This window comes from Trachypithecus francoisi, unplaced genomic scaffold (assembly GCF_009764315.1).
Source record: "Trachypithecus francoisi isolate TF-2019V2 unplaced genomic scaffold, Tfra_2.0 Contig00871, whole genome shotgun sequence".
Lineage (NCBI taxonomy): Eukaryota > Metazoa > Chordata > Mammalia > Primates > Cercopithecidae > Trachypithecus > Trachypithecus francoisi.
Window position 1 is genome coordinate 9917 of NW_022680955.1, and position 25768 is coordinate 35684.

General features: G+C 46.0%; 1 protein-coding gene across 1 annotated transcript; it reads left to right on the forward strand.

The window, feature by feature from the left end:
- The first annotated feature begins 273 nt into the window (after window positions 1–273).
- On the forward strand, window positions 274–23312 carry LOC117089605 (myocardin-like). The gene is given in 11 exon segments (XM_033221036.1): window positions 274–333; window positions 678–937; window positions 4543–4710; window positions 16869–16935; window positions 17310–17541; window positions 17544–17664; window positions 17666–17799; window positions 17802–17890; window positions 20263–20320; window positions 22703–23048; window positions 23050–23312. Coding segments are annotated over 11 exon segments (1755 nt in total). The 3' UTR covers window positions 23270–23312.
- The last annotated feature ends 2456 nt before the right edge of the window (window positions 23313–25768 follow it).

Here is a 25768-nt window from a genome sequence, read left to right on the forward strand (position 1 = left end):
GTGTGCGGAGGAAATGCGACAGCACCTCTCCAGAAGACAAGGACCTGTCTTTCAAAGGACGAGGGAGGCAGAGGGCTCAGAAGCCTCAGTGAACTTTCAGTTGACAGCACGCCTTGAGGCCCGTGGGATGATTGTGGGCTGCAGCGAGATCCTGCCTGCCTCAGTCGATGTGCTCAGCCCATCCATTCTCCCCCTTAGGGGTCCTGAAGCGGGTCGGAAGCGGAGTCCTGAGACCCCACCAGGCGCCCTGAAGCCCCCGCAACCCCGGACGAAATGGGTTCAAACCGAAGCCGGTTTGGAGAGAAAAACAACCAGGACAGGGATCACCAGGAAGTGTGCACCTGATGGACTGGGAAGTCATCCTTTTGGAAGACATCCAGCCAGACCAAGAAGCCTCCAGGCCCCGAAGAAACAGAGGATACACAGCCAGAGGGAGGACGGAGCAGAGGCCAGAGCCCAGGTGGGGTACAGCACCGTGCCACCGGCACGGGCTTTAAGGGGAAGGGTGCCAAAAGGGTGCTTGTGCAGTGAGGCCAGCGTTGCAGGGACTGGGATTGTGGCCATCTCCCATTCCGGCTTCTTCTTTCAGCCTGTGTCTTGGTGTGGCTTCTTTTCTCAGAGAAGAGCCCGGAAAGATACAAGCCTCTTCTGTGATGTGGCCTGCTCCTCTCCTGCAGGACAATGAGCTCCGTGCGGCTTTTGTCCGTGGCTGCAGTGTGTTCGTCTTGCTCAACGAAAAGAGGCGGCACGGGCTGGGGATGAGGTTACAATTACTCCGGGAGCCAGGCATCTTCTCACGAGGTCGAGGCCTTCAAAAACCCAAAGTGGAACCGCCGCAAAAACGCTTGACAAGCGGACACATGACCCAGGCACAGACGCGGAGGGAGGCTCGCCAAAGACAGGCCGACATGCAGGAAATCGCTTTTAGGCGCAAAGGGCACTTTCCTACACACACACACACACACACACACACACACACACACACACAGTATTATGACTAATAAATTTGTTTACCAATCTAGAAGAATTAATGATTATAAAAAAATTGTGTTTATGTGTGTATGCAATTATTCCAAAATCAAAGTGAAGAAAATCCATGTAGAATAGTATCAATAAAAATATACAGAAATGAGGCTGGGCACAGTGGATCACTCATGTAATCCCTGCTCCCAGCACTTTGAGAGGCCAGTGTGGGCAGATCACCTGAGGTCAGGAGTTCGATACCACCCTGGCCAACATGGTGAAACCTGGTCTCTACTACAAATTCAAAAATTGGGCTGGATGTGGTGGTGCATGCCTGTGGTCCCAGCTACTCAGGAGGATGAGGCTGGAGAATTGCTTGAACCCGGAGTCAGAGGTTGCAGTGAGCCAAGATTGTACCACTGCACTCCAGCCTGCATGACACAGTGAGACTCCATCTCAAAATATATATATCTATATACACACACACACACACACACAACTATATATGCACATCCATGTATATATATGAATGAATTTAACAAAAGTGTACATTTGTACAGAGAACTCTGGAAAATATCATGAATGAAATTATATTTCATTTAAATAAATTGAGAGACATCCCAGATTTATGGATCAGAACACTTAATATTGTCAAAGTCGTATCTTTGGATTGATGTAGAGTCATTGTGACCCTCTCAGTTTCAGCTGGCTTTAGGACAGAAATTGACATGTGGATCCTAAAATATATACAGCTATGCAATGGAGTCAGAATCGCCCCAATAAGTGAACAAGAAAAAAAAAAAAAAAACCTAGAAAGTCTGCTGGCTAATATCTCCCAGTTTTCCTAGACAGAGTTATTAGTCACGGGGTATAAAGTTTTGGTTATACAAGATGATAAACTCCTAGAGATCTACTGTACAACAGAGTACCTATTGTTGTAACACCGTCGTTAAAAGTTTCCTAAGAGGGTGGAACTTATGTGCTGTCAAAATACACATACACAAAGACAGCAGGAGGAAGCTTTTGCAGGTGATACAGATGTTCGTTGTCTGGACTGTGTTGATAGTTTGAGGGGTGTATCCAAAGTCATCAAGTTGTATACATCCAACATATATGGGTTTTTGTATATCAGTCATAGTATAATCAAGTGGTTTTAAAAAAAAACCCTAGAAAGTGGGATGGTTCATGTTTTCCAATTTCAATACTTGCCAGGAAGCTGCAGTTATCAAGATTGTGATACTGACATAAGGATGGACCCACACTTATTCATGAAGTAGTATCAAGAGTCCAACATGTAGGTTCATTATTGATTGAACGGGAGCCAAGTCAGGCAATGGAGGAAAGAATAGTCATTTCAATAAATGATCCTGGAAGAAAAGGGTATCTCCATGCAAAAGAATGAAGTTAGTCTTTTTCCTTACATCATATGTAAACATTGACTCAAAATGAGTTAAAGACCTACTTGTAAGAAGTAAAGATCAATAACTTTTACAAGGAAATAGAGGAATAAATCTTCACACACACACACACACACACACACGCACGCACACACACCAATCGAAAGAGAGAGGGCAAGAAACTCACAGAGACTGAGAGACAGAGAGAGAATCGAAAACGGGATACGCACAAACACATACACACACAGAGGGTCACACAGCAGTGGCCCAGAAACCAACACCCGCAGGCAGCCGCTGAGGCTACTGCGTTCGGCTCTCGACCGAGAACGACCCTCGGTGGAGAGATCAGCCCACGGGCCTGCAGGCCGACCCATCCTCGAGATCACAGCGGGGGGCACGACTTCTGGGGAGACTCACCCGAACAGCGTCTGGGCGGGCCTGAGGCTGGGATGCGGCGCTGCTGCCCCCGGACCCCGCCTGTGCTTTCCACATCCTGGTCAGCCCTTTGCCAGGACTCCTGGCATCCGGAGACAGTCCTGTCGACCCCGTGGAGAGGTCAGGCTGGAGCCTCGGAGCCCCGCCACCCAAGCACTGCCACGGAGGGCTCCTGTTGGCCCGGCCTCAGGGCGTAGTTCCTATGACAACCGTGGGAACCACTGTGACGCCAGCACCCGCTGGCCGCGAGCACCCGCCCGCCACTCGCGCATGCGCAGTGGCTGGGCCGCCCCGCGCTCCGCTGCCAGCAGTCAGGCTGCGTCCCCTTTAAAGGACGGCGGCCGCTGGGCGCCAGGGGCTCTCCTGCTGCAGCCTTGGCAGCGGCTGCATCCGGGGTCCTGAAGGCGGCCGCGTGGGAGAGGCGACCGCGAGCGGCGTCCCACGATCCAACCCCCAGGAGTCCCGACTTGAGAATATCCTTGAGCCCACTTCCACCAGGGGAGGGGGAGCTTCCTGGCGCCTGCTGGGGTCATCTCATGACCCCCCATCGGATCCGATTCTGGACCCCTACGGGGGAGAATGGTTTGGCTGAGCACATCACATCGACTGAGGCAGGCAGGGCCTGGCTGCAGCCCAGAACGATCCCATGAGCCTCAAGGCGTGGAGTCAGCTGAAATGTCACTGCGCCGTGAGCCCTCTGCCTGCCTCCTTTCAAAGAGCGGTGACCTGCCGCGCTTCTCAAGGGCCTGGGGCTCCTTCAAGCTGATCCCGCTTTCCAGGACACCTGTCAACAGGTCCAGGGGCGAATCCGAGGTGGAGCCAATGCGTGGCACTGGCGCACCCCGGAAGAGATGATGGAAGCATGTGTCCCTGAGGGCACACGGGCCGATTGTCAAAGTAACAACGGTGTGCTGGCATGTGCCCTGTGGAAAAGGGGCACAGGTGACCTTTCAGGGAATGCCAGGGAAAATCAAAGAACGTCTGGGATCTAGCAGCGGGCCAAAAGTCTCATGGGGTCAGTCCACCCAGGAGCAGAGGGGGTCTCGTCCTCAGGAACGAGACTGGGTGTGCGGAGGAAATGCGACAGCACCTCTTCCAGAAGACAAGGACCTGTCTTTCAAAGGACGAGGGAGGCAGAGGGCTCAGAAGCCTCAGTGAACTTTCAGTGGACAGCACGCCTTGAGGCCCGTGGGATGATTGTGGGCTGCAGCGAGATCCTGCCTGCCTCAGTCCATGTGCTCAGGCCATCCATTCTCCCACTTAGGGGTCCTGAAGCGGGTCTGAAGCGGAGTCCTGAGACCCCACCAGGCGCCCTGAAGCCCCCGCACCCCCGGACGAAATGGGTTCAAAGCGAAGCAGGTTTGGAGAGAAAAGCAATCAGGACAGGGATCACCAGGAAGTGTGCACCTGATGGACTGGGAAGTCATCCTTTTGGAAGACATCCAGCCAGACCAAGAAGCATCCAGGCCCCGGGGAAACAGGGGATACACAGCCAGAGGGAGGACGGAGCAGAGGCCAGAGCCCAGGTGGGGTACAGCACCGTGCCACCGGCACGGGCTTTAAGGGGAAGGTTGCCAAAAGGGTGGCTTGTGCAGTGAGGCCAGCGTTGCAGGGACTGGGATTGTGGCCATCTCCCATTCGCGGCTTCTTCTTTCAGCCTGTGTCTTGGTGTGGCTTCTTTTCTCAGAGAAGAGCCCGGAAAAGATACAAGCCTCTTCTGTGATGTGGGCCTGCTCCTCTCCTGCAGGACAATGAGCTCCCTTGCGGCTTTTGTCCGTGGCTGCAGTGTGTTCGTCTTGCTCAACGAAAAGAGGCGGCACGGGCTGGGGATGAGGTTGCAACTACTCCGGGAGCCAGGCATCTCCTCACTAGGTCGAGGCCTTCACAAACCCAAAGTGGAACCGCCGCGAAAACGGTTGACAAGCGGACACATGACCCAGGCACAGACGCGGAGGGAGGCTCGCCAAAGACAGGCCGACATGCAGGAAATTGCTTTTAGGCGCACAGGGCACTTTCCTCCACACACTCACACACACACACTCACACACACCCACACACACACAGTATTATGACTAATAATTTTTTTTACCAATATAGAAGAAGTCTGCGGTGCTTGCAGTGAGTTCAGATCCGGCCACTGCACTCCAGCCTGGGTGACAGAGCGAGACTCCGTCTCAAAAGAAAAAAAAAAAAAAAGATTGATACCCAGTATAAAATTCGGCAAGGAATATACGATCTAGCTTTTCAGAAACAAAAATAAAATTTAAAATATGGAAAATAATGTATGTATTTCATCATTAGTAATCCAACAAATGCAAATCAAAAGAATATATATATAATTTGTATTTATTAAATTTGCAAAGGAATAAGAAGGCTTTGTGTTAGTTAAGTAGGAGCAAAAATTAAACAAAACTAATTTTTTTTTTAGGCAGAGTCTTGCTGTGTTGGTCATGCTGGAGTGCAGTGGCACAACCTCAGCTCACTCCAATCTCCACTTCCTGGGTTCATGCAATTCTCCCGTGTCAGCCTCCCAAGTAGCTGGGATTACAGGCGTGCACCACCACATCAGGCTAATTTTTGTATTTTAAGTAGAGACGGGGTTTCACCATGTTGGCTAGGCTGATCTGGAACTCCTGACCTTAGATGATTCACTCACCTCAGCCTCCCAAAGTGCTGGGATTACAGGCGTGAGCCACAGCGCCCCACTCCAAATTACATTTTTCAAAAGCTCTTTACTACATTGCTATTCAAAGTATGGCCCTTACAAGAGCAAACACATTCAAAAGCTAGCAGAAGGCAAGAAATAACTAAGATCAGAGCAGAACTGAAGGAGATAGAGTCACAAAAAACCCTCCAAAAAATCAATGAATCCAGGAGTTGGTTTTTTGAAAAGATCAACAAAATTGACAGACCGCTAGCAAGACTAATAAAGAAGAAAAGAGAGAGGAATCAAATAGATGCAATAAAAAATGATAAAGGGGATATCACCACCGACCCCACAGAAATACAAACAACCATCAGAGAATACTATAAATGCCTCTATGCAAATCGACTAGAAAATCTAGAAGAAATGGATAATTTCCTGGACACTTACACTCTCCCAAGACTGAACCAGGAAGAAGTTGAATCCCTGAATAGACCAATAACAGGCTCTGAAATTGAGGCAACAATTAATAGCCTACCAACCAAAAAAAGTCCAGGACCAGATGGATTCACAGCTGAATTCTACCAGAGGTACAAGGAGGAGCTGGTACCATTCCTTCTGAAACTATTCCAATCAATAGAAAAAGAGGGAATCCTCCCTAACTCATTTTATGAGGCCAACATCATCCTGATACCAAAGCCTGGCAGAGACACAACAAAAAAAGAGAATTTTAGACCAATATCCCTGATGAACATCGATGCAAAAATTCTCAATAAAATACTGGCAAACCGGATTCAGCAGCACATCAAAAAGCTTATCCACCATGATCAAGTGGGCTTCATCCCTGGGATGCAAGGCTGGTTCAACATTCGCAAATCAATAAACATAATCCAGCATATAAACAGAACCAAAGACAAGAACCACATGATTATCTCAATAGATGCAGAAAAGGCTTTTGACAAAATTCAACAGCCCTTTATGCTAAAAACGCTCAATAAATTCGGTATTGATGGAACGTACCTCAAAATAATAAGAGCTATTTACGACAAACCCACAGCTAATATCATACTGAATGGGCAAAAACTGGAAAAATTCCCTTTGAAAACTGGCACAAGACAGGGATGCCCTCTCTCACCACTCCTATTCAACATAGTGTTGGAAGTTCTGGCTAGGGCAATCAGGCAAGAGAAAGAAATCAAGGGTATCCAGTTAGGAAAAGAAGAAGTCAAATTGTCCCTGTTTGCAGATGACATGATTGTATATTTAGAAAACCCCATCGTCTCAGCCCAAAATCTCCTTAAGCTGATAAGCAACTTCAGCAAAGTCTCAGGATACAAAATTAATGTGCAAAAATCACAAGCATTCTTATACACCAGTAACAGACAAGCAGAGAGCCAAATCAGGAATGAACTTCCATTCACAATTGCTTCAAAGAGAATAAAATACCTAGGAATCCAGCTTACAAGGGATGTAAAGGACCTCTTCAAGGAGAACTACAAACCACTGCTCAGTGAAATCAAAGAGGACACTAACAAATGGAAGAACATACCATGCTCATGGATAGGAAGAATCAATATCGTGAAAATGGCCATACTGCCCAAGGTTATTTATAGATTCAATGCCATCCCCATCAAGCTACCAATGAGTTTCTTCACAGAATTGGAAAAAACTGCTTTAAAGTTCATATGGAACCAAAAAGAGCCCGCATTGCCAAGACAATCCTAGGTCAAAAGGACAAAGCTGGAGGCGTCACGCTACCTGACTTCAAACTATACTACAAGGCTACAGTAACCAAAACAGCATGGTACTGGTACCACAACAGAGAAATAGACCAGTGGAACAGAACAGAGTCCTCAGAAATAATACCACACATCTACAGCCATCTGATCTTTGACAAACCTGACAAAAACAAGAAATGGGGAAAGGATTCCCTATTTAATAAATGGTGCTGGGAAAATTGGCGAGCCACAAGTAGAAAGCTGAAACTGGATCCTTTCCTTACCCCTTATACGAAAATTAATTCAAGATGGATTAGAGACTTAAATGTTCGACCTAATACCATAAAAACCCTAGAAGAAAATCTAGGTAGTACCATTCAGGACATAGGCATGGGCAAGGACTTCATGTCTAAAACACCAAAAGCAACGGCAGCAAAAGCCAAAATTGACAAATGGGATCTCATTAAACTAAAGAGCTTTTGCACAGCAAAAGAAACTACCATCAGAGTGAACAGGCAACCTACAGAATGGGAGAAAATTTTTGCAACCTACTCATCTGACAAAGGGCTAATATCCAGAATCTACAAAGAACTCAAACAAATATACAAGAAAAAAACAAACAACCCCATCAAAAAGTGGGCAAAGGATATGAACAGACATTTCTCAAAAGAAGACATCCATACAGCCAACAGACACATGAAAAAATGCTCGTCATCACTCGCCATCAGAGAAATGCAAATCAAAACCACAATGAGATACCATCTCACACCAGTTAGAATGGCAATCATTAAGAAGTCAGGAAACAATAGATGTTGGAGAGGATGTGGAGAAATAGGAACACTTTTACACTGTTGGTGGGATTGTAAACTAGTTCAACCATTATGGAAAACTGTATGGCGATTCCTCAAGGATCTAGAACTAGATGTACCATATGACCCAGCCATCCCACTACTGGGTATATACCCAAAGGATTATAAATTACTCTACTACAAAGACACATGCACACGTATGTTTATTGCGGCACTATTCACAATAGCAAAGACTTGGAATCAACCCAAATGTCCATCTGTGACAGACTGGATTAAGAAAATGTGGCACATATACACCATGGAATACTATGCAGCCATCAAAAAGGATGAGTTTGCGTCCTTTGTAGGGACATGGATGCAGCTGGAAACCATCATTCTTAGCAAACTATCACAAGAAGAGAAAACCAAACACCGCATGTTCTCACTCATAGGTGGGAACTGAACAATGAGATCACTTGGACTCGGGAAGGGGAACATCACACACTGGGGTCTATCATGGGGAGGGGGGAGGAGGGAGGGATTGCTTTGGGGAGTCATACATGATATAAACGTTATGCACATGTACCCTAGAACTTAAAGTATAATAAAAAATAAAAAATAAAAAAAAAATAAAAAAAAAAAAAATAAAAAAAAAATAACAAAGTATGGCCCTTAGACAAACAGCATCAGCATCGCCTGTCAGCTAGTTGGAAATGCAGAATCTTGGGCCCCTCCACAAACCTGAATTAGAATCTGCATGTTACCAAGAGCCTGGGTGATTCAGTTCACACATTAATGCTTGAGAAGAGCTGCTTCTGGAAAGAGACGGACACAAACGTTCAGGGCAGAAATTTTACAATATATATCAAAAACTTTAGACAATATTAATATATTTAATACAGGAATTTTATTCTAGCCTGAGGAAATAATCAGAGGAACTAATAAATGAAGCCAGAAAGGTCACTGAAATCATATATATACATATATCTATATGTATTTAGCACTTGGAATAGTGCCTGGCAAATGTTTGTGCAATATAAAATTTTGCTAATATTATTATGTTAATTCACGTGTGTATATATATATAGGTTTTTTTTTTTTTTTTTGAGACGGAGTCTCACTGTCGCTCAGGCTGGAGTGCAGTGGCCAGATCTCAGCTCACTGCAAGCTCCACTTCCCGGGTTCAAGCAATTCCCCTGCCTCAGCCTCCTGAGTAGCTGGGATTACAGGTGTGCACTACCACACCCGGCTAATTGTTTGTATTTTTAGTAGAGATGGGGTTCCACCATCTTCGCCAAGCTGGTTTTGAACACCTGACCTCAAGTGATCTGCCATCTTGGCCTGCCAAACTCCTAGGATTACAGGCGTGAGCCACTGCACCCGCACTGAAATCACAGTTTGAATAGCCAAAATCTGATAGCTAGTTAAGTGTCCAGCAGTGGAATGTTAACTAGGTGGTGAAGTGATATGCTACTGTTAAAAATTTAAATATTTATTGAATATTAACTGTTATGAAAAATATTCATGATGTGTTAAGAAAAGAAGTATGCCAGTAATTTATGTACACGTAATTTTTTCAAGACAATTTCTTAAGACAAAATGTTTATATGCTTTTTTTTTTTTTTGAGACAGAATCCCGCTGTGTCACCCAGGATGGAGTGCAGTGGCCGGATCTCAGCTCACTGCAAGCTCCGCCTTCCGGGTTCACGCCATTCTCCTGCCTCAGCCTCCGGAGTAGCTGGGACTACAGGCGCCCGCCACCTCGCCCGGCTAGTTTTTGCATTTTTTAGTAGAGACGGGGTTTCACCGTGTTAGCGTATATGCATTTTAAACCTAGAAGGAAATATAATCCACTTTCTGTGAGTCTTAATTATACTTTAAAATAATGTTGACTTTTCTACATACTATCATATTTGAACAATCAATTTATGCTACTTTATAATCAGCTAAAAGTTATCAGAAAGGATTGAATTAACTTACATCAGCAATTATTTAGTTATTCACCCTACAGTCTTGCTGGAATTGTTTTATCATTATCTTTTAGATTTGCCGGTTTGGGAAAGTACAAAATGGCATCTCATTATTGTTTTAATTTTGAATTACTTAAAATTGATGAGTTCTACATTTATTTTTAGACTCTGTCTTGGCACTGAATAATTTAACTACATTATTAAATAATGTGGCTCATATTCTAAAATAAAATGAATATGGTTGAGTTTAATTTACCTTAAATTATTATTTAAGAATATTACACTGTATGGGCTTGTTCAGGACAAAGGTTTGTATATACCTTTTTCGTACATTCACTGGTGTTTTAATCATTAATAACTTTTAAAACTATTATGGAAAAATGGAAATATACACAAAAGTAGATAGAAAAGTCTAATGAACCCTATCTACTCATCAACAAACTTCAACAATTATCACTCATGTCCAATCTTGTTTATTTTATACTCCAACTCACTTCTCCTACCTTTCTTGAATTATTTTGAAGCAAATCATACAATTTCATCCAAATAATTTGGTCTCTAGCTCTAAAAGATAAGTACTCTTAAAAAACGAAAGATACAATAACATTATCACACCTTAAAATACGAATCATTATTTCTTAATATGAATAAGATATTCTCCCAGTTTTTTAAACTTTCAGTCTCTCTCTGTCTCTGTCTCTGTGGTATGCTCTCTCTCTCTCTCCAGTTTTTTCTTTTCTTTTCTTTTCTTTTTTTTTTTTTTGAGACGGAGTCCCTCTCTGTCGCCAGGCTGGAGTGCAGTGGTGCAATCTTCCCTCACTGCAACCTCCCCCTCCCGGGTTCATGCCATTCTCCTGCCTCAGCCTCTCAAGTAGCTGGGACTACAGATGCCCGCCAGTACGCCCTGCTAATTTTTGTAGTTTTAGTAGAGATGGGGTTTCAACATGTTGGTCAGGCTGGTCTTGATCTCTAGACTTCATGATCTGCCTACCTTGGCCTCCCAAAGTTCTGGGATTATAGGCGTGAGTCATGTGCCTGGTAAATTTTTTTAAATAGGATACAAAAAATTATCCACATACTGTCATATATAACCATGAACTTTTCAAAAAGAATTCAAAGACTTTTCTCTCAGTGTTCTTTTCCTTTTATGTAGCAAAACATGAAAATTGCTTGCTAATGTCACCTCATTATATGACCTTTCTGATTACTATTTGAGGAGGTCACCTTCATCCATTCCTCTTATTTCTTCCTTTCCCCAATTGTGAATGCATCATATGTGTCCTTCATTCCTCTTCTCCCCTTCCTTCTCACTCTTTCCATTTTGTTCTTTGTCAGTCACATTCACCCTTCTAGGTTCAACGCTCCACACAATACACATGATTCTGAAATTTCTTTTCCCACCCCTGACAACACAGCCTGGCTAACTCTTACTGATGGAAATGGATGCCTTTTCTCTCAGTTGTCCTGCTGGTACCTGAGACTTGACTTTCCCAAACTGAGTGAACTTGCCACTGTCCCTTCATATCAACTCCTCATTTTACTCTCCCTCTTTCCGCCATTGATGTCAATCTCCCAGGACTCAGATGGCACCTCTCCCCATACACACAGTGAGTGGCCAAGTCCAGCCACGTTCTCTCCTGCCCATCGCTCTCTTTCCACTCTTCTCTCATACAATAGCAAAGCCCTTGAAACAAGTTGCTTAGCTTCAAGCCTCAGTTCTGTCATTCATAAGCTGCTTAAACTGCCTATCCTTTGACCTCTTTATGACTTTTTTTTTTTTTTTTTTGAGATGGAGTCTCGCTCTCACCCAGGCTGGAGTGCAGTGGCGTGATCCCCGCTCACTGCAAGCTCCACCTCCCGGGTTCATGCCATTCTCCTGCCTCAGCCTTCCGAGTAGCTGGGACCACAGGCACCCGCCACCATGCCCGGCTAATTTTTTTTGTATTTTTAGTAGAGACGGTGTTTCACCGTGTTAGCCAGGATGGTCTCGATCTCCTGGCCTCGTGATCCACCCGCCTCGGCCTCCCAAAGTGCTGGGATTACAGGCATGAGCTACTGCGCCCGGTTCTATGATTCTGGTTTTATTTTCACTTTTTAAATTGGGGAGACAAAACTTACCTTGTGGGGTGAAAATTAAAGCAAATCTACACAGAATAAATGACGGATGGCTTATCTTAAAAAATACAAATTGGTAGGAGTTGGGCAGGGTGGCTCATGTCTGTAATCCCAGTACTTTGTGAGGCCAAGGCAGGTGGATCATCTGAGGTCAGGAGTTCGAGACCAGCCTGGCCAACTTGGTGAAACCCTGTCTATACTAAAAACACAAAAATTAGACAGATGTGGTTGTAGGCGCCTGTAGTCCCAGCTACTAGAGAAGCCGAGGCAGAAGATTTGCTTGGACTCGAGAGGCAGAGCTTGCCGAGATTGAGCTTGCAGTGAGCTGAGATTGAGGCCCATGGGATCATTCTGGGCTGCAGCCAGGCCCTGCCTGGCTCAGTCGATGTGCTCAGCCCATCCATTCTCACTCGGAGGGGTCCGGAATCGGATCTGATGGGGGGTCGTGAGATGACCCCAGCAGGTGTCCTGAAGCTCCCCCTCCACCGGTGGAAATCAGCTCAATGAGGTCCTGAAGATAAGACTACTGGGGGTCTTGGGTTTCGTCCTGGGACGCTGCCCACGGCCCCCTCTCCACGTGGCCCCGTACTGGACCTCGGGTCCAGCCGCTGCCAAGGCTGCTGCAGGAGAGCCCCTGATGCCAAGCCCAGCGGCCGCCATCGTTTAAAGGGCACGCAGCCTGACTGCCCGCAGCGGAGCGCGGGCCGGCCCAGCCAATGCGCATGCGCGAGGCGCAAGCTGGTGCTGGCGTCACAGTGGTTCCCACGGTTGTCACGGAAACCACGCCCTGAGGCCTGGCAAACAGGAGCCCTCCGTGGCAGTGCTTGGGTGTCGGGGCTCCCAGGCTGCAGCTTGACCTCTCCTCGGGGTCCGCAGGACTGTCTCCGGATGCCAGGAGTCCTGGCAAAGGGCTGACCAGGATGGTGAAAGCACAGGCGGAGGCCCGGGGAGACAGTGCTGCATCCCAGCCTCAGCCCGCCCAGACGCTGTTCGGGTGAGTCTCCCCAGAAGTCGTGCCCCCGTGATCTCGAGGACGGGTTGGACTGCAGGCCCGTGGGCTGCTCTCTCAGCCGAGGGTCCTTCCGATCGAATGTCGAACCCCGAACCCCGTAGCCTCAGCGGCTCCCAGGGGGTATTTGTTTCTGTGCCACTGCCCTATGACTGTCTGTGTGTGTATGTGTTTGTGTGTCTCCCATTCTCGCTTCTCTCTCTCTCTCTGATTCTCTGTGAGTTTCTTGCCCTCTCTCTGTCGGTTGGTGTTTCCGTGTTTGCGTATATGTGTGTGAGTGTTTGGAGGAATGTGCCCTGTGCGCCAAAAAGCCATTTCCTTCATGTCAGCCTGTCTTTCGTGAGCCTCCCTTCGCGTCTTTGCCCGGGTCATGTGTCCGCTTATCAACCGTTTTCGCGGCGATTCCACTTTGGATTTGTAAAGGCCTCGACCACGTGAGGAGATGCGTGGCTCCCTGAGCAGATGAAATCTCATTTCCATCCCGTGTGGCTTCTTTTCATGGATCAAGATGAACACACTCCAGCTGAGGACACAAGCCGCAGCGGAGCTCATTGTCCTGCAGGAGAGGGACAGGCCCACATCACAGAAGAGGCTTGTATCTTTTCAGGGCTCTTCTCTGAGAAAAGAAGCCACACCACGACACAGGCTGAAAGAGGAAGCCGAGAATGGGAGAGGGCCACAATCCCGGTCAGTGGAACGCTGGCCCCACTGGACAAGCCACCCGTTTGGAACCCCTCCCCCTAAGCCCATGGCGGTGGCACGGTGCTGTACCCCGCCTGGGCTCTGGCCTCTGCTCCGTCCTCCCTCTGGCTGTGTATCCCCTCTTTCTCCAGGGCACAGATGCTTCTCGGTCTGGCTGGATGTCTTCCAAAAGGATCACTTCCCAGTCCATCCGGGAGACTCTTCCTGGAGATCCCTTTCATGATTGCTTCGATTTGCAAACCTGCTTCGGTTTGAACCGATCTCCAGCGGGGCAGGGGGAACTTCAGGGCGCCTGCTGGGGTCTCAGGACTACACTTCAGATCCCACTCTGGACACCTACGCGTGAGAAAGCATGGGCTGAGCACATCTAGTGAGGCAGGCAGGCTCTCGTTGCAGCCCACAATCATCCCATGAGCCTCAAGGCATACTCTCCACTGAAAGTTCACTGACCCATCTCAGCCCTCTGCCTCCCTCCTCCTTTGAAAGACAAGTCCTTTTCTTCTGGGACAGGTGCTGTCACATATCTTCTGCACATCCAGTCTCACTTCTGAGAATGAGACTCCCCCCTGATCCAGCGGGGACTGACCCCCATGAAAATTTCGGCCCGCTGCTAGATCCCAGGCGTTTTTTGACTTTCCCTCGCATTCATGGAAAGGTCACCTGTGCCCTCCTTCCACCGGGCACATGCCTGGACACCATTGTTTCTTCCTCAATCGCCCCGTGTGCCCTCAGTGACACACGTTCACACCATCTGCTATAGGGTCCCCCACTGCCACACATTGGCTCCACCTGGGAATCGCCCCCGGACATGTTGACAGGTGTCCTGGAAAGCGGGATCAGGTTGAAGGAACCCCAGGCCCTTTAGATCATGGCAGGCCACTGCTCTTTCAAGGAGGGAGGCAGAGGGCACAGGGCTCAGTGAACTTTCAGCTGACACCATGCCTTGAGGCCAGCAGGATCGTCCTGGACTGCCGCCAGGCCCTGTTTGCCTGAGGCGATGTGCTCAGCCCACCCATTCAAACACGGAGTTCGGAATCGGATCTGATGAGGGGTCCTGAGGTGACCCCAGCAGGAGCCCTGAAGCTCCCCCTCCCCCGGTAAAAATCGGCTCAAGGAGGTCCTGAAGACAGGACTCCCGGGGATCTTGGGTTTGGATCTGGGACGCCGCCAGCGGCCTCTCTCTGACGCAGCCCCCTATAGGACCCCGGATGCAGGCTGCTGCAGGAGAGCCGCTGGTACTCAGCGGACAACGTCCTTTAAAGGGGACGCAGCCTGACTGCCCGCAGCGGAGCGCGGGGTGGTCCAGCCAATCAACAACCGCGAGGCGCGACCGAGTGCTGGAGTCAGAGTGGTTCCCAGGGTTGTCATAGAAACCACGCCCTGAGGTCTGGCAAACAGGAGACCTCCGTGGCAGTGCTTGGGTGGCGGGGCTCCGAAGCTCCAGCCTGACCTCTCCACGGGGTCGACAGGACTGTCTCCGGATGTCAGGAGTCCTGGCAAAGGGCTGATCAGGATATCGAAAGCACAGGCGGGGTCCGGGGGAAGCAGCACCGCATCCCAGCCTCAGGCCCGCCCAAATGCTGTTCGGGTGAGTCTCCCCAGAAGTCGTGCCCCCCCCGTGATCTCGAGGATGGGTCGGCCTGCAGACCCGTGGGCTGATCTCTCCACCGAGGGTCGTTCTCGGTCGAGAGCCGAACGCAGTAGCCTCAGCGGCTGCCTGCGGGTGTTGGTTTCTGGGCCACTGCTGTGTGACCCTCTGTGTGTGTATGTGTTTGTGCGTATCCGGTTTTCGATTCTCTCTCTGTCTCTCAGTCTCTGTGAGTTTCTTGCCCTCTCTCTTGCGATTGGTGTGTGGGCGTATGTGTGTGTGTGTGTGTGTGTGTGTGTGTGTGTGTGTGAAGATTTATTCCTCTATTTCCTTGTAAAAGTTATTTATCTTTACTTCTTACAAGTAGGTCTTTAACTCATTTTGAGTCAATGAGTTGGGAGGCCCGTCTCGGCCTCCCAAAGTGCTGGGATTACAGGCTTGAGCCACCGCGCCCAGCCTCAATCTTCTTTTTAATCAATTAGCACACTTGATACATTGAGCTTTTTAACACTTTATTATTTGTGTTGCGATTCGTTTTTCCCAAGGTAGCTATTTGTATTTGAGCTTTGTAGTTTCTTGACTTACAGAAGTTTTAAATTTTGTTTTCAATATTTCTCTCAAGCAATCTTTTCCGACAGATATCAGAATTTCCTACAATATCAGAATATTTGCCTATAGTCTTCTGTTTTATGAAATTATTGAAATTTATGTATTTAATATGTTTCCTGTTTTAATTACAAAAGTAATAATTTATGTGAAATATTTGGAACATACAGATAAGGAGAACCATTTTTAACATTTTAGCATATTTTTATCTGGATAATTTCATATGCAAACATAGCTTTAAATATATATGTGTGTATATATATCCATACATTGTTTATATAATTTTTAGAAAAATACAATCAATTCAAACTTTGTTCACTTATTACTATACCATAAGCAAGTAATCACCCAATGTCAGCAAATATTTATAGCATCAGCTTTACTGGATATGTAGTGTCCCATCATTTGCATACACCATCATTTACCTAACCAGTTCTCATATTTGTAGATATTAAGAATTTCCAGTTTAAGAACATTCTAAAAAATACAGGGATAAGATAATTACATGTGAATTAACATAATAATATTAGTAAAATTTTATATTGCACAACTATTTGCCAGGCACTATTCCAAGTGCTTTATGCATTTTAAGCCATTTTAACCCTCACAAAAATGCATAAAGTGCTATTCCCTCCATTTCCCAGAAGGGAAACTGAGGCACGGAGTGATTTGATCACTGAGTTAGTAACAGGCAGGGCCAGGATTTGAACCGGTGGCCTTATCACCGCCTACTCTCTCAGTAGACGACTATTATCCAGCTGGTCTTTAAAATTAGGATGTAAATGTTCATAAGGAGCCGAGGTTCTCAAAGTCAGGTCTGGACACCACCTGGGGACTTGTTAGAAATACATATCAACTGAGCCAGAAACCCCACAGTGGGGCCCTGCAGTCTGCTTTGTAACACACTCTCCAGTGGTTCTGGTGCATGCTCAGGTTTGAGGAAGAGAACGTGGTAGGAAGAGCCCTCACCAAGGAAGCCAGAAAAGCTGCCGACTTCGCTGTACTTCAAGACTATTGTTGGAGGGTTTGTGTCTAAACCCAGGCGGATATGTTTTCTCATCTAGAGAACGGGGACACGGATCGCCATGAGGGATGACAGGCAGTAGATTAGACGACTTCTACCATTCATTCAAGCTCTACATTTCTATGACTCTAAGGCCATGAAAACATCATATATGATAAAGTTAAAAGTAATTGTTAAAATTGTGCAAAACTGGTTTATATTGGGGTAGGAGAGGAAATTGGAAAGAAGTATAAAAAAGAGTGGGTATTGTAAAATTCCATTTGTGATGTTTTGAAGCTAATTTTATAAAGAATACACTTTTAAAAATGTTGTCGTTAAACAGCACACTAACCACATTCTGATTTCTTTAGGTCTCTGAATTAAGACAACAGCTTCGAATTCGGGGCCTGCCTGTGTCAGGCACCAAAACGGCCCTCAGGGACCAGCTTCGACCCTTCCAGGACTGCTCTGGCAACCCAGGGCCGAACTTTGGGGATATAACGACTGTCACTTTTCCTGTCACACCCAACACTCTGCCCAATTACCAGACTTCTTCCACCAGTGCCCTCTCTAATGGTTTCTACCACTTTGGCAGCACCAGCTCCAGACCCCGATCTCTCCAGCCTCCTCTGACCTGTTGGTGGCCGGGCCCCAGCCAGACACCTTCAATGATGCCTCCCCTTCCTTCGGCCTGCACCCGTCCCCAGTCCACGTGTGCACGGAGGAGTCTCATGAGCAGCCTGAATGGGGGCTCTGTTCCTTCTGAGCTGGGTGGGCTGGACTCTGAGAAGGACAAGATGCTGGTGGAGAAGCAGAAGGTGATCGAGGAACTCACCTGGAAACTCCAGCAAGAGCAGAGGCAGGTGAGGAGCTGAGGATGCATTTTCAGAAGCAGAAAAGGAATAACTGTTCAGAGAGGAAGCCACTGCCTTTCCTGGCTGCCTCCATCAAAGTCAGCCTGCAGTTAAGTTTTGTTTGGCTTAAAGAATATTTAAAATAACAGGAGATGGTATGCAAAGTGGGCTTTCTCATTTCTAAAAAGTTAGAGGATCTGGCAATCCAGGAGCCACATTGCTGCAAGACAATTGCCTAAAGCAAGGCTCTTCTGCTACGTTGAGCCACAACTATGCTCTGCTCTCTGCCTCTTTTTCTTATTCTATATTCAGTTCATTTCAATTACCTGCCAGACACTTAGGCTTCTGGTACCTTCTGAACTGATAAATGACTCATTTTTTGGTCAGTGCTCCCATCCATATTGATTAGTGATACCTGTGTTTATTGAGTCTGGGCTCTCAGAGTAGTGAGATGGATATATGCCTTTGTTCTCCCGATTCCTCTCCCCTGGTTTCTGTAAACATCAGCTGATTCTTCAGTTTCAAAAGAAGAGGGCCAGGCAAAGTGGACGTCCAGAAATAAGACTCTACTGAGATGAGCCAGAGAGGAGGGGACATACCCTACAAGTGTCTACAGCTTCCTCAAGCTACTGCAATGAAGAACCAGCAAAATACGAGCCAAGTTCTTGGACCACATTGCAGAAACCCAGCAAGAGGTAGATTCAGGTCACTTCAAAGTAAGAGCCTAAAAAGACATTTTCTATATACTAAGATGTCCTGCTCCTGGGATGAAAACCTGTCAAATAATAGAACTGACTCTAAAATACTCTGTGCTAGGAAGCATTCTGCCTTCTTTTTCCTTTCTCCTGTTGTAGTAGACTGTTTCATTCAGCAGTTTATCTGCCTAAAATTAATACTGAAGCTGAATCAAATATGGTTAAAAAGCCATTAGGGCCGGGCGCGGTGGCTCAAGCCTGTAATCCCAGCACTTTGGGAGGCCGAGACGGGCGGATCACGAGGTCAGGAGATCGAGACCATCCTGGCTAACCCGGTGAAACCCCGTCTCTACTAAAAATACAAAAAACTAGCCAGGCGAGGTGATGGGCGCCTGTAGTCCCAGCTACTCGGGAGGCCGAGGCAGGAGAATGGCGTAAACCCGGGAGGCGGAGCTTGCAGTGAGCTGAAATCTGGCCACTGCACTCCAGCCTGGGTGACAGAGCAAGACTCCGTCTCAAAAAAAAAAAAAAAAGCCATTAGGCAATAGACCCATAGTCATTGCAGCATGATTCACCGTAGTCCAAAGGTAGACACAACCCAAATGTCCATTGACAAATGAATGGATAAACAACATGTGTTATATCTATACAATGGAATTTTATTCAGTCTTTAAAAAAAAGAAATTCTGGCCGGGCGCGGTGGCTCAAGCCTGTAGTCCCAGCACTTTGGGAGGCCGAGACGGGAGGATCACGAGGTCAGGAGATCGAGACCATCCTGGCTAACATGGTGAAACCCCGTCTCTACTAAAAAAATACAAAAGAAACTAGCCGGGCGAGGTGGCGGGCGCCTGTAGTCCCAGCTACTCGGGAGGCTGAGGCAGGAGAATGGCGTAAACGCGGGAGGCGGAGCTTACAGTGAGCTGAGATCCGGCCATTGCACTCCAGCCTGGGAGACAGAGCGTCAGACTCCGTCTCAAAAAAAAAAAAATTCTGACACATGTCACAACATAGATCAACCTTGAGGACATTCTTCTTAGAGAAATAAGCTAGTTGCAAAAGAACAAACACTGTCTGATTCACTCGTATGAGGGACTTAGAATAGTCAAATTCGTCAAGGCAGAAAGGAAAATGGTGGTTGCCAGGGGCTAAAGGATGGGGCGTGGGAAATTACGGTTTAATGAGTACACAGTTTTAATCTTGCAGGATGAAAAGAATTCTGAAGACAGATGGTGTTCATGGTCACACAACAGTGTGAATGTACCTAATTCTCCTTAACTGTACACTTAAAAATGGTTGATAGTAAATTTAAAGTTATGTGTATTTTACCACAATTAGAAAAAAAAAAAACTTTAACCAAACCTAGTTCAAAATCCTGCAGTGCTGCTTGTAATGATTTCCTGCGGAGATAACCACCTTCTAAATTGTCTGTCCTCCTTTGGTTAATCTGTAATAGCAGGCCGGGCGCGGTGGTTCACGCCTGTAATCCTAGCACTTTGGGAGGCCGAGACGGGCGGATCACGAGGTCAGGAGATTGAGACCATCCTGGCTAACACGGTGAAACCCTGTCTTTACTAAAAAAAAAAAAAAAAATACAAAAACTAGCCGGGCGAGGTGGTGGGCACCTGTAGTCCCAGCTACTCTGGAGGCTGAGGCAGGAGAATGGCGTGAACCCGGGAGGCGGAGCTTGCAGTGAGCTGAGATCTGGCCACTGCACTCTAGCCTGGGTGACAGAGCGAGACTCCGTCTCAAAAAAAAAAAAAAAAAATCTGTAATAGCAAATGACCCGGAGTCAGCAGATGGATGAACTCCCGGACGTGCTTATTGAAAGTGGAGGTAAGACGGCCCGTGTCCTGTCCATTAGGGCATTCTGAGACTGCTTGAACTCTTAAGGAACGAACTCTTGGTAGCAAGATCAGATGCACACTGTGAGTCGGATGTACCAGGCAGTCCTCAGGGAGAGTCATTTCCTTTGAGCTTCTCGCACATTTTTACAGCTGATAAAAGAAAGCATAGTGGATGATTCCTCACTGTCTTTGTCCTAGGAGCATTTTTCAGAATCATTTTAATAGTTTTCATGTCTCAGCCTAATTCTTGTTTCCTTAAGTGTTTTCTCTTGCTGCACTACTTCTTTCTATGTTCTAATCTCAATGTGCATGCCTTCTCAATTATGAGAAAAGAAAAAAGCAGATAATGAACGTTTTGTGCCACCAACTCAAAGTGAAATTCAATTAGTAACCTTCCACTGGATGGTTCATTCAGGCTTAAATGTTATTCATGCTAGCAATAAAACATAATCAACATGTGCTTTTTGTCACCTTTTAATTTGTTCATTTATTTACTTCAAAAATTACAGAGTGTGTACCTAGAATTTCAAACCACACAAATGAATAAGATGACCTGAGGAGGATGTGTAGAAAAAAAGAAAAGAACTCAGGGAAGAATCTTTGGGCCAAAAACATTTAAAATTTCAGAGATGGAGGTAGCAAAGGACTCAGAGAAGGGGTAGCCAGGCATTGTGCTAGTCTCAGTGCTGCATCAGACGAAGTCCTGATGTCTATAGAGTGTACAGTCTGGTAAGGGAAACAGACAACAAGCAAGTGAACACACCTTTCCTCCACTGTAACAAGAGGGAAGAAGAAAGAGATGGTACAAACATATGTGTGTATATGAGTTCTGTGATGGAAAATGAGAAGAGTTCATATCTGATGCCTGTATTTTTATACAGACAAACACACACAACATATACATATGCATACACACACACTCACACACATATATATATTTTTGAGATAGAATCTCACTCTGTCACCAGGCTGAAGTGCAGTGGTGCAATCTCGGCTCACTGCAACCTCCCCCTCCCAGGATCAAGCAGTTCTCCTGCCTCAGCCTCCCAAGTACCTGGAACTACAGATGTGCGCCACCATGCCCAGCTAATTTTTCGTATACTTATTAGAGATGGGGTTTCACCATGTTGGCAGGATGGTCTCGATCTCCTGACCTCATGATCCGCCCACCTTGGCCTCCCAAAGTGCTGGGACTACAAGCGTGAGCCATCGCACCTGGCTTGCTCTTGTATATCTTCAATGAAATATGTGGCAAGGCTAGAAACGCATGAGGATGTAGAAGGGGAGTGTGGAAGATTGAGGTGAAGAGGAGCACTTATGACTTAATTATGAATGAATTGAGTTTTCTGGAGAAACACAGCAGGGTTGTTTTGCAGTCTTAAATGCCAGCGGTAGGTCTGACATCAGAAATCTAAAGTGAAACCAAGTCAGCTTAGTTGTTTAATTTTTCTGTTGCAGTGTTCTGCTGATCCAGAGCATGCTCAGCGAAGGCAGACGATCAGGTTCATCCAGAGGTAGGGTTCTGCCAAAACTACAGGCTGGACAAGGAAAGAAGTGAAGACCAGAGGGACTGGTGGACAGTGATAACGTAGTAGAGTCTATGGATTGGCGTGACTGTAAATGGTTGAGAAATTATTGTTACCGGGTACTTAATAAGTGGCTTGGAGGGTTTGGAGAGGATGGACAGCGAGTAGAAAACATAGCTTGAAAGTGAACTTTCAGAGGGATGCAGTATTTGGAGATGGCACAATCCAAGATATGTCTGACAGGGTGGGAAAGAGGGAATCACTGGAGTTGAGAGCAGGTCGGGAGCTGAGAGGCCACCATGAATGCTGTGATTTCCAAGGATGCTCAGGTTACAGAATGAGAAGGGCTGAAGTGGGGGAAAGGCAATGGAGTAGGAAGTAGAGTTTTCAGTGAATGAGAAGGAGTGACCAGAAGGCTAGGGGTGAGGCATTGGTGTCACCCTCAAAACCCAAAATTGCTGAGTTGTCATCAGAAGGAGAGGGAGTAGCAATCAGAAAGTGGCAATGGTGTGGCACCTGGTCCCTCATCTTCAGGCCCTCACTGAGGGTGTCGGGATGGAATCAGTGTCCTCAAGGGACCATCAGGGGTCAGAGGAGTAGGCACAGGAACCTTCAGGGAAGAGAGTTTAAGAATCGCAGAGTAGAATTCCCAACAGGAAAGGGTTTGGGAAAAACCAGAGGGACGATGAATTGGAGATTGACAGAGCAGCTTAGAGATGAGATTGGGTGATAAGCGGTGACCAGGGAAGCATGGCCGTCTTCCGTATCTAAGTGTAACTCACTCATATTGCATGGCATGCTCAATTTGAAGTGATTTAACAAGTCACATCGTGTATTGCCCACAGAAATGCCAGACGCTAGAGAGGATCACTCATGTCTTCAAAAAGTTCCAAAGATACTCAGATCTTCCCAAAGCCCAACTGCTGTCCTCCCCAAGCCCTCGGCTTCCTTTGAACAAGCCTCTTCAGGCAGCCAGATCCCCTTTGATCCCTGTGCCACCGACAGTGATGAGCATCTTGAAGTCTTAGTAAATTCCCAGAGCCCCCTAGGAAAGGTGAGTGATGTCACCCTTCTAAAAATTGGGAGCGAAGAACCTCATTTTGATGGGATAATGGATGGATTCTCTGGGAAGGCTGCAGAAGACCTCTTCAATGCATATGAAATCTTGCCATGCCCCCTCTCTCCGATGCAGACAGTTTTCGCCCTCTTCTGTGGACAGCAGTGGGCTGCAGTTAAGCTTCACTGATTCTCCTTGGGAAACCATAGAGTGGCTGGACCTCACTCCGCCAAGTTCCACACCAGGCTTTAGCGCCCTCAGCACCAGCAGTCCCAGCATCTTCAACATCGATTTCCTGGATGTCACTGATCTCAATTTGAGTTCTTCCATGGACTTTCACTTACAGCAGTGGTAGAATGCCCGATGCACCAGCGCTACGGAAGACCAATAGGAGTTCCATGGGGAAAAGCACACAGCCATACGTACTTTACTGTCCAAAAATAGAAGAAGAAGAAGAAGAAGAGAATTAAAGAGAAGCAATGGAGACTTCTGTGCCAATCAACAAGAACAAATAGAAGACATTTTAAGAGATACATTTACTGTAATATTTACCAACATTCAGTACCTGTTAATGATTTCAACATGCATTCAGAAATGTGCTTTCTCAGATTAAGGATGCCAAAAAAGATATTTCACTGCCTTTTCAAAGGCCAGTATATTTTCTAGTCCATTATTTTTCTCAGGCATTGTTGGGGCATAAGCTCACACTGCAAGCTTTTCTCATTAATTCACTAGAGATAACGTGGAAAGGAAACACAGTCTTTTGGGAGCACAGGGAAGCCAGCCCTCCAAGGTTATGGAAGACATACCTGCGATGGAAGCTGTTGCCCAATGTCTCCATTACTCTCTTTCAAAAGAGAAGCCAGACCCAGCGTCAAATCAAAAGTTCTTGAGACAGAGGGACAAAACCAATCTTTTTTTAGGAAAGCTAAATCAACTCAATGTCCCTGTACCACAAAACTGCCCCATTGGAGTGGTTCTGAACCTGTACCCAGGACTCAGTGTGGTCACTAATAACAGTTAACCTGAACTGAGTCCACAGAACTCCACCCAGAAATTTCTTCTTTTTTAACCAGTGGCCCAATCATTCCCACCATATCTCTGCTGATAAGTATGTGTCCTAGATGAGAACACTGAAGTATGCAGACCTTCTTCCCTGAAGGAGATGCCACAAACTCCCCAACACAGCCAGCCCCCTTTAGTTCCAAAGACTCGAGATGACCACATTGGTAGAAACATATCTCGAGGCACAGGAAGGAAGCCGTACCAGGGATAATTCAGACAGGACTAGAGAATAACATCATTTCACATACCCTGGAATCAACACCCTGGGTTCCTATAACAGGACTATTACTTATGGGAGTCCAACTTCTCCTTTTGTTTTGCTATTATCACTTTATCTTTCTCTCACTCCACTTTTCCCTCAAGGTACCAATCCTTTCCTGTTCCTTATTGGGCCATCTTTCTTTTTCTGCCCCAACATTGGGAGGGGAGGACTTCTCAGCTCTAACAAGCTGCCATACTCCTAAGAAAGCCATTTTTGAAAAATGTAACAATCCAGGTTCTTCTGGAGAACTCATTCTCCACACGCACAATTTGCTGCAAAAGGAAGTCGCAAGAATTTCTTGAGGAAGAAACTGGCGACTTGGTTCATCAGTCACAATGTTCCTTCTATTCTCATTCAGTTTTCAAGAAAGTATTGGTTTGTGTTGCTCTGGGGAAATTGGAAATCATTACATTGTAAAGACAAATACGGATGATATTTACAGGAGAGAATTTCAGATCTGGGTTTTTGAAAGGAAACAGAATTGCACATTGAAAACAATGGAAGTAAAAAGACAATGGTCTAATGTGCATTCCTCATTACCTCTTGTGGCTTTGGCTGGGAGTTGGAAAAAACTAAAATTTCAGGACAATCTCTGTAAGGCTCACTGTAGCTCCAGTTCACCATTTTATATTGTTGCATGCTGTAGAAAGGAGCTATTGCTGTTGTTTAGTTTTTTTTTATTTAAATCACTAAGGCACTGTTTATATCTTTTGTAAAAAAAAAAAAGTTGTTCACTGTGCACTTATAGAAAAAATAATCAAAAATGTTGTGATTTTAGAAGCTCTCTTTTTGATAAACCAAAGATTTAGAAGTCATTCCATTGTTAACTTGTAAAAAATGTGTGAACACAGAGCGGTTTTGGTGATTGCTACTCTGAAAGCTGCCAGATCTTATTCTGTGGGTGGGATGTGAATGGGCGAATACACACACACACATAAATACACATGTATGTATGATAGATATATACATATGTGTATGTTATATCTGTGTGCGCGTGTATCTTCAAAAGCAGCATTACTGACTTCTACATCAAAAGCCTTTAACCCTTAATCTGATGTGAATGATACCTGGCCTTTTTCACTATGAATTTCTGATTAATCAACCAGACTACACGTTGCCTCTCTGTGTATGACTAACGGCTCCAACCCGATGACTCACAGCTACTTGCTTATCGTGAACAAGCTCATCTTGGCAGTGAATATGGATGTGAAAAGACAGAACAGCTTCACCATTAGTAGCTGGAAATGGTATCACAGTCTCTTGTAGAAGAATATGAAAGAAACATGAAAATCATTTTACATTCCTTTATCTGCATTGTGTTTTAAAAGATCCACATGATACATTTTTTTATTTTGCTTTTATGTCAGTCATCAGAACCAACAAAATCCAGAAGAAAAAATCGCCAGTGTTTCCTTCAAAGATGAAGCTACTGGGGAAGAAAACCTTATTAATATACTCCACACATTTGTTCATTCCTCAGCTGTTGATGTTGTCTTGGGGTCTTGACAAAGCTTGCTGGTCAGTGCA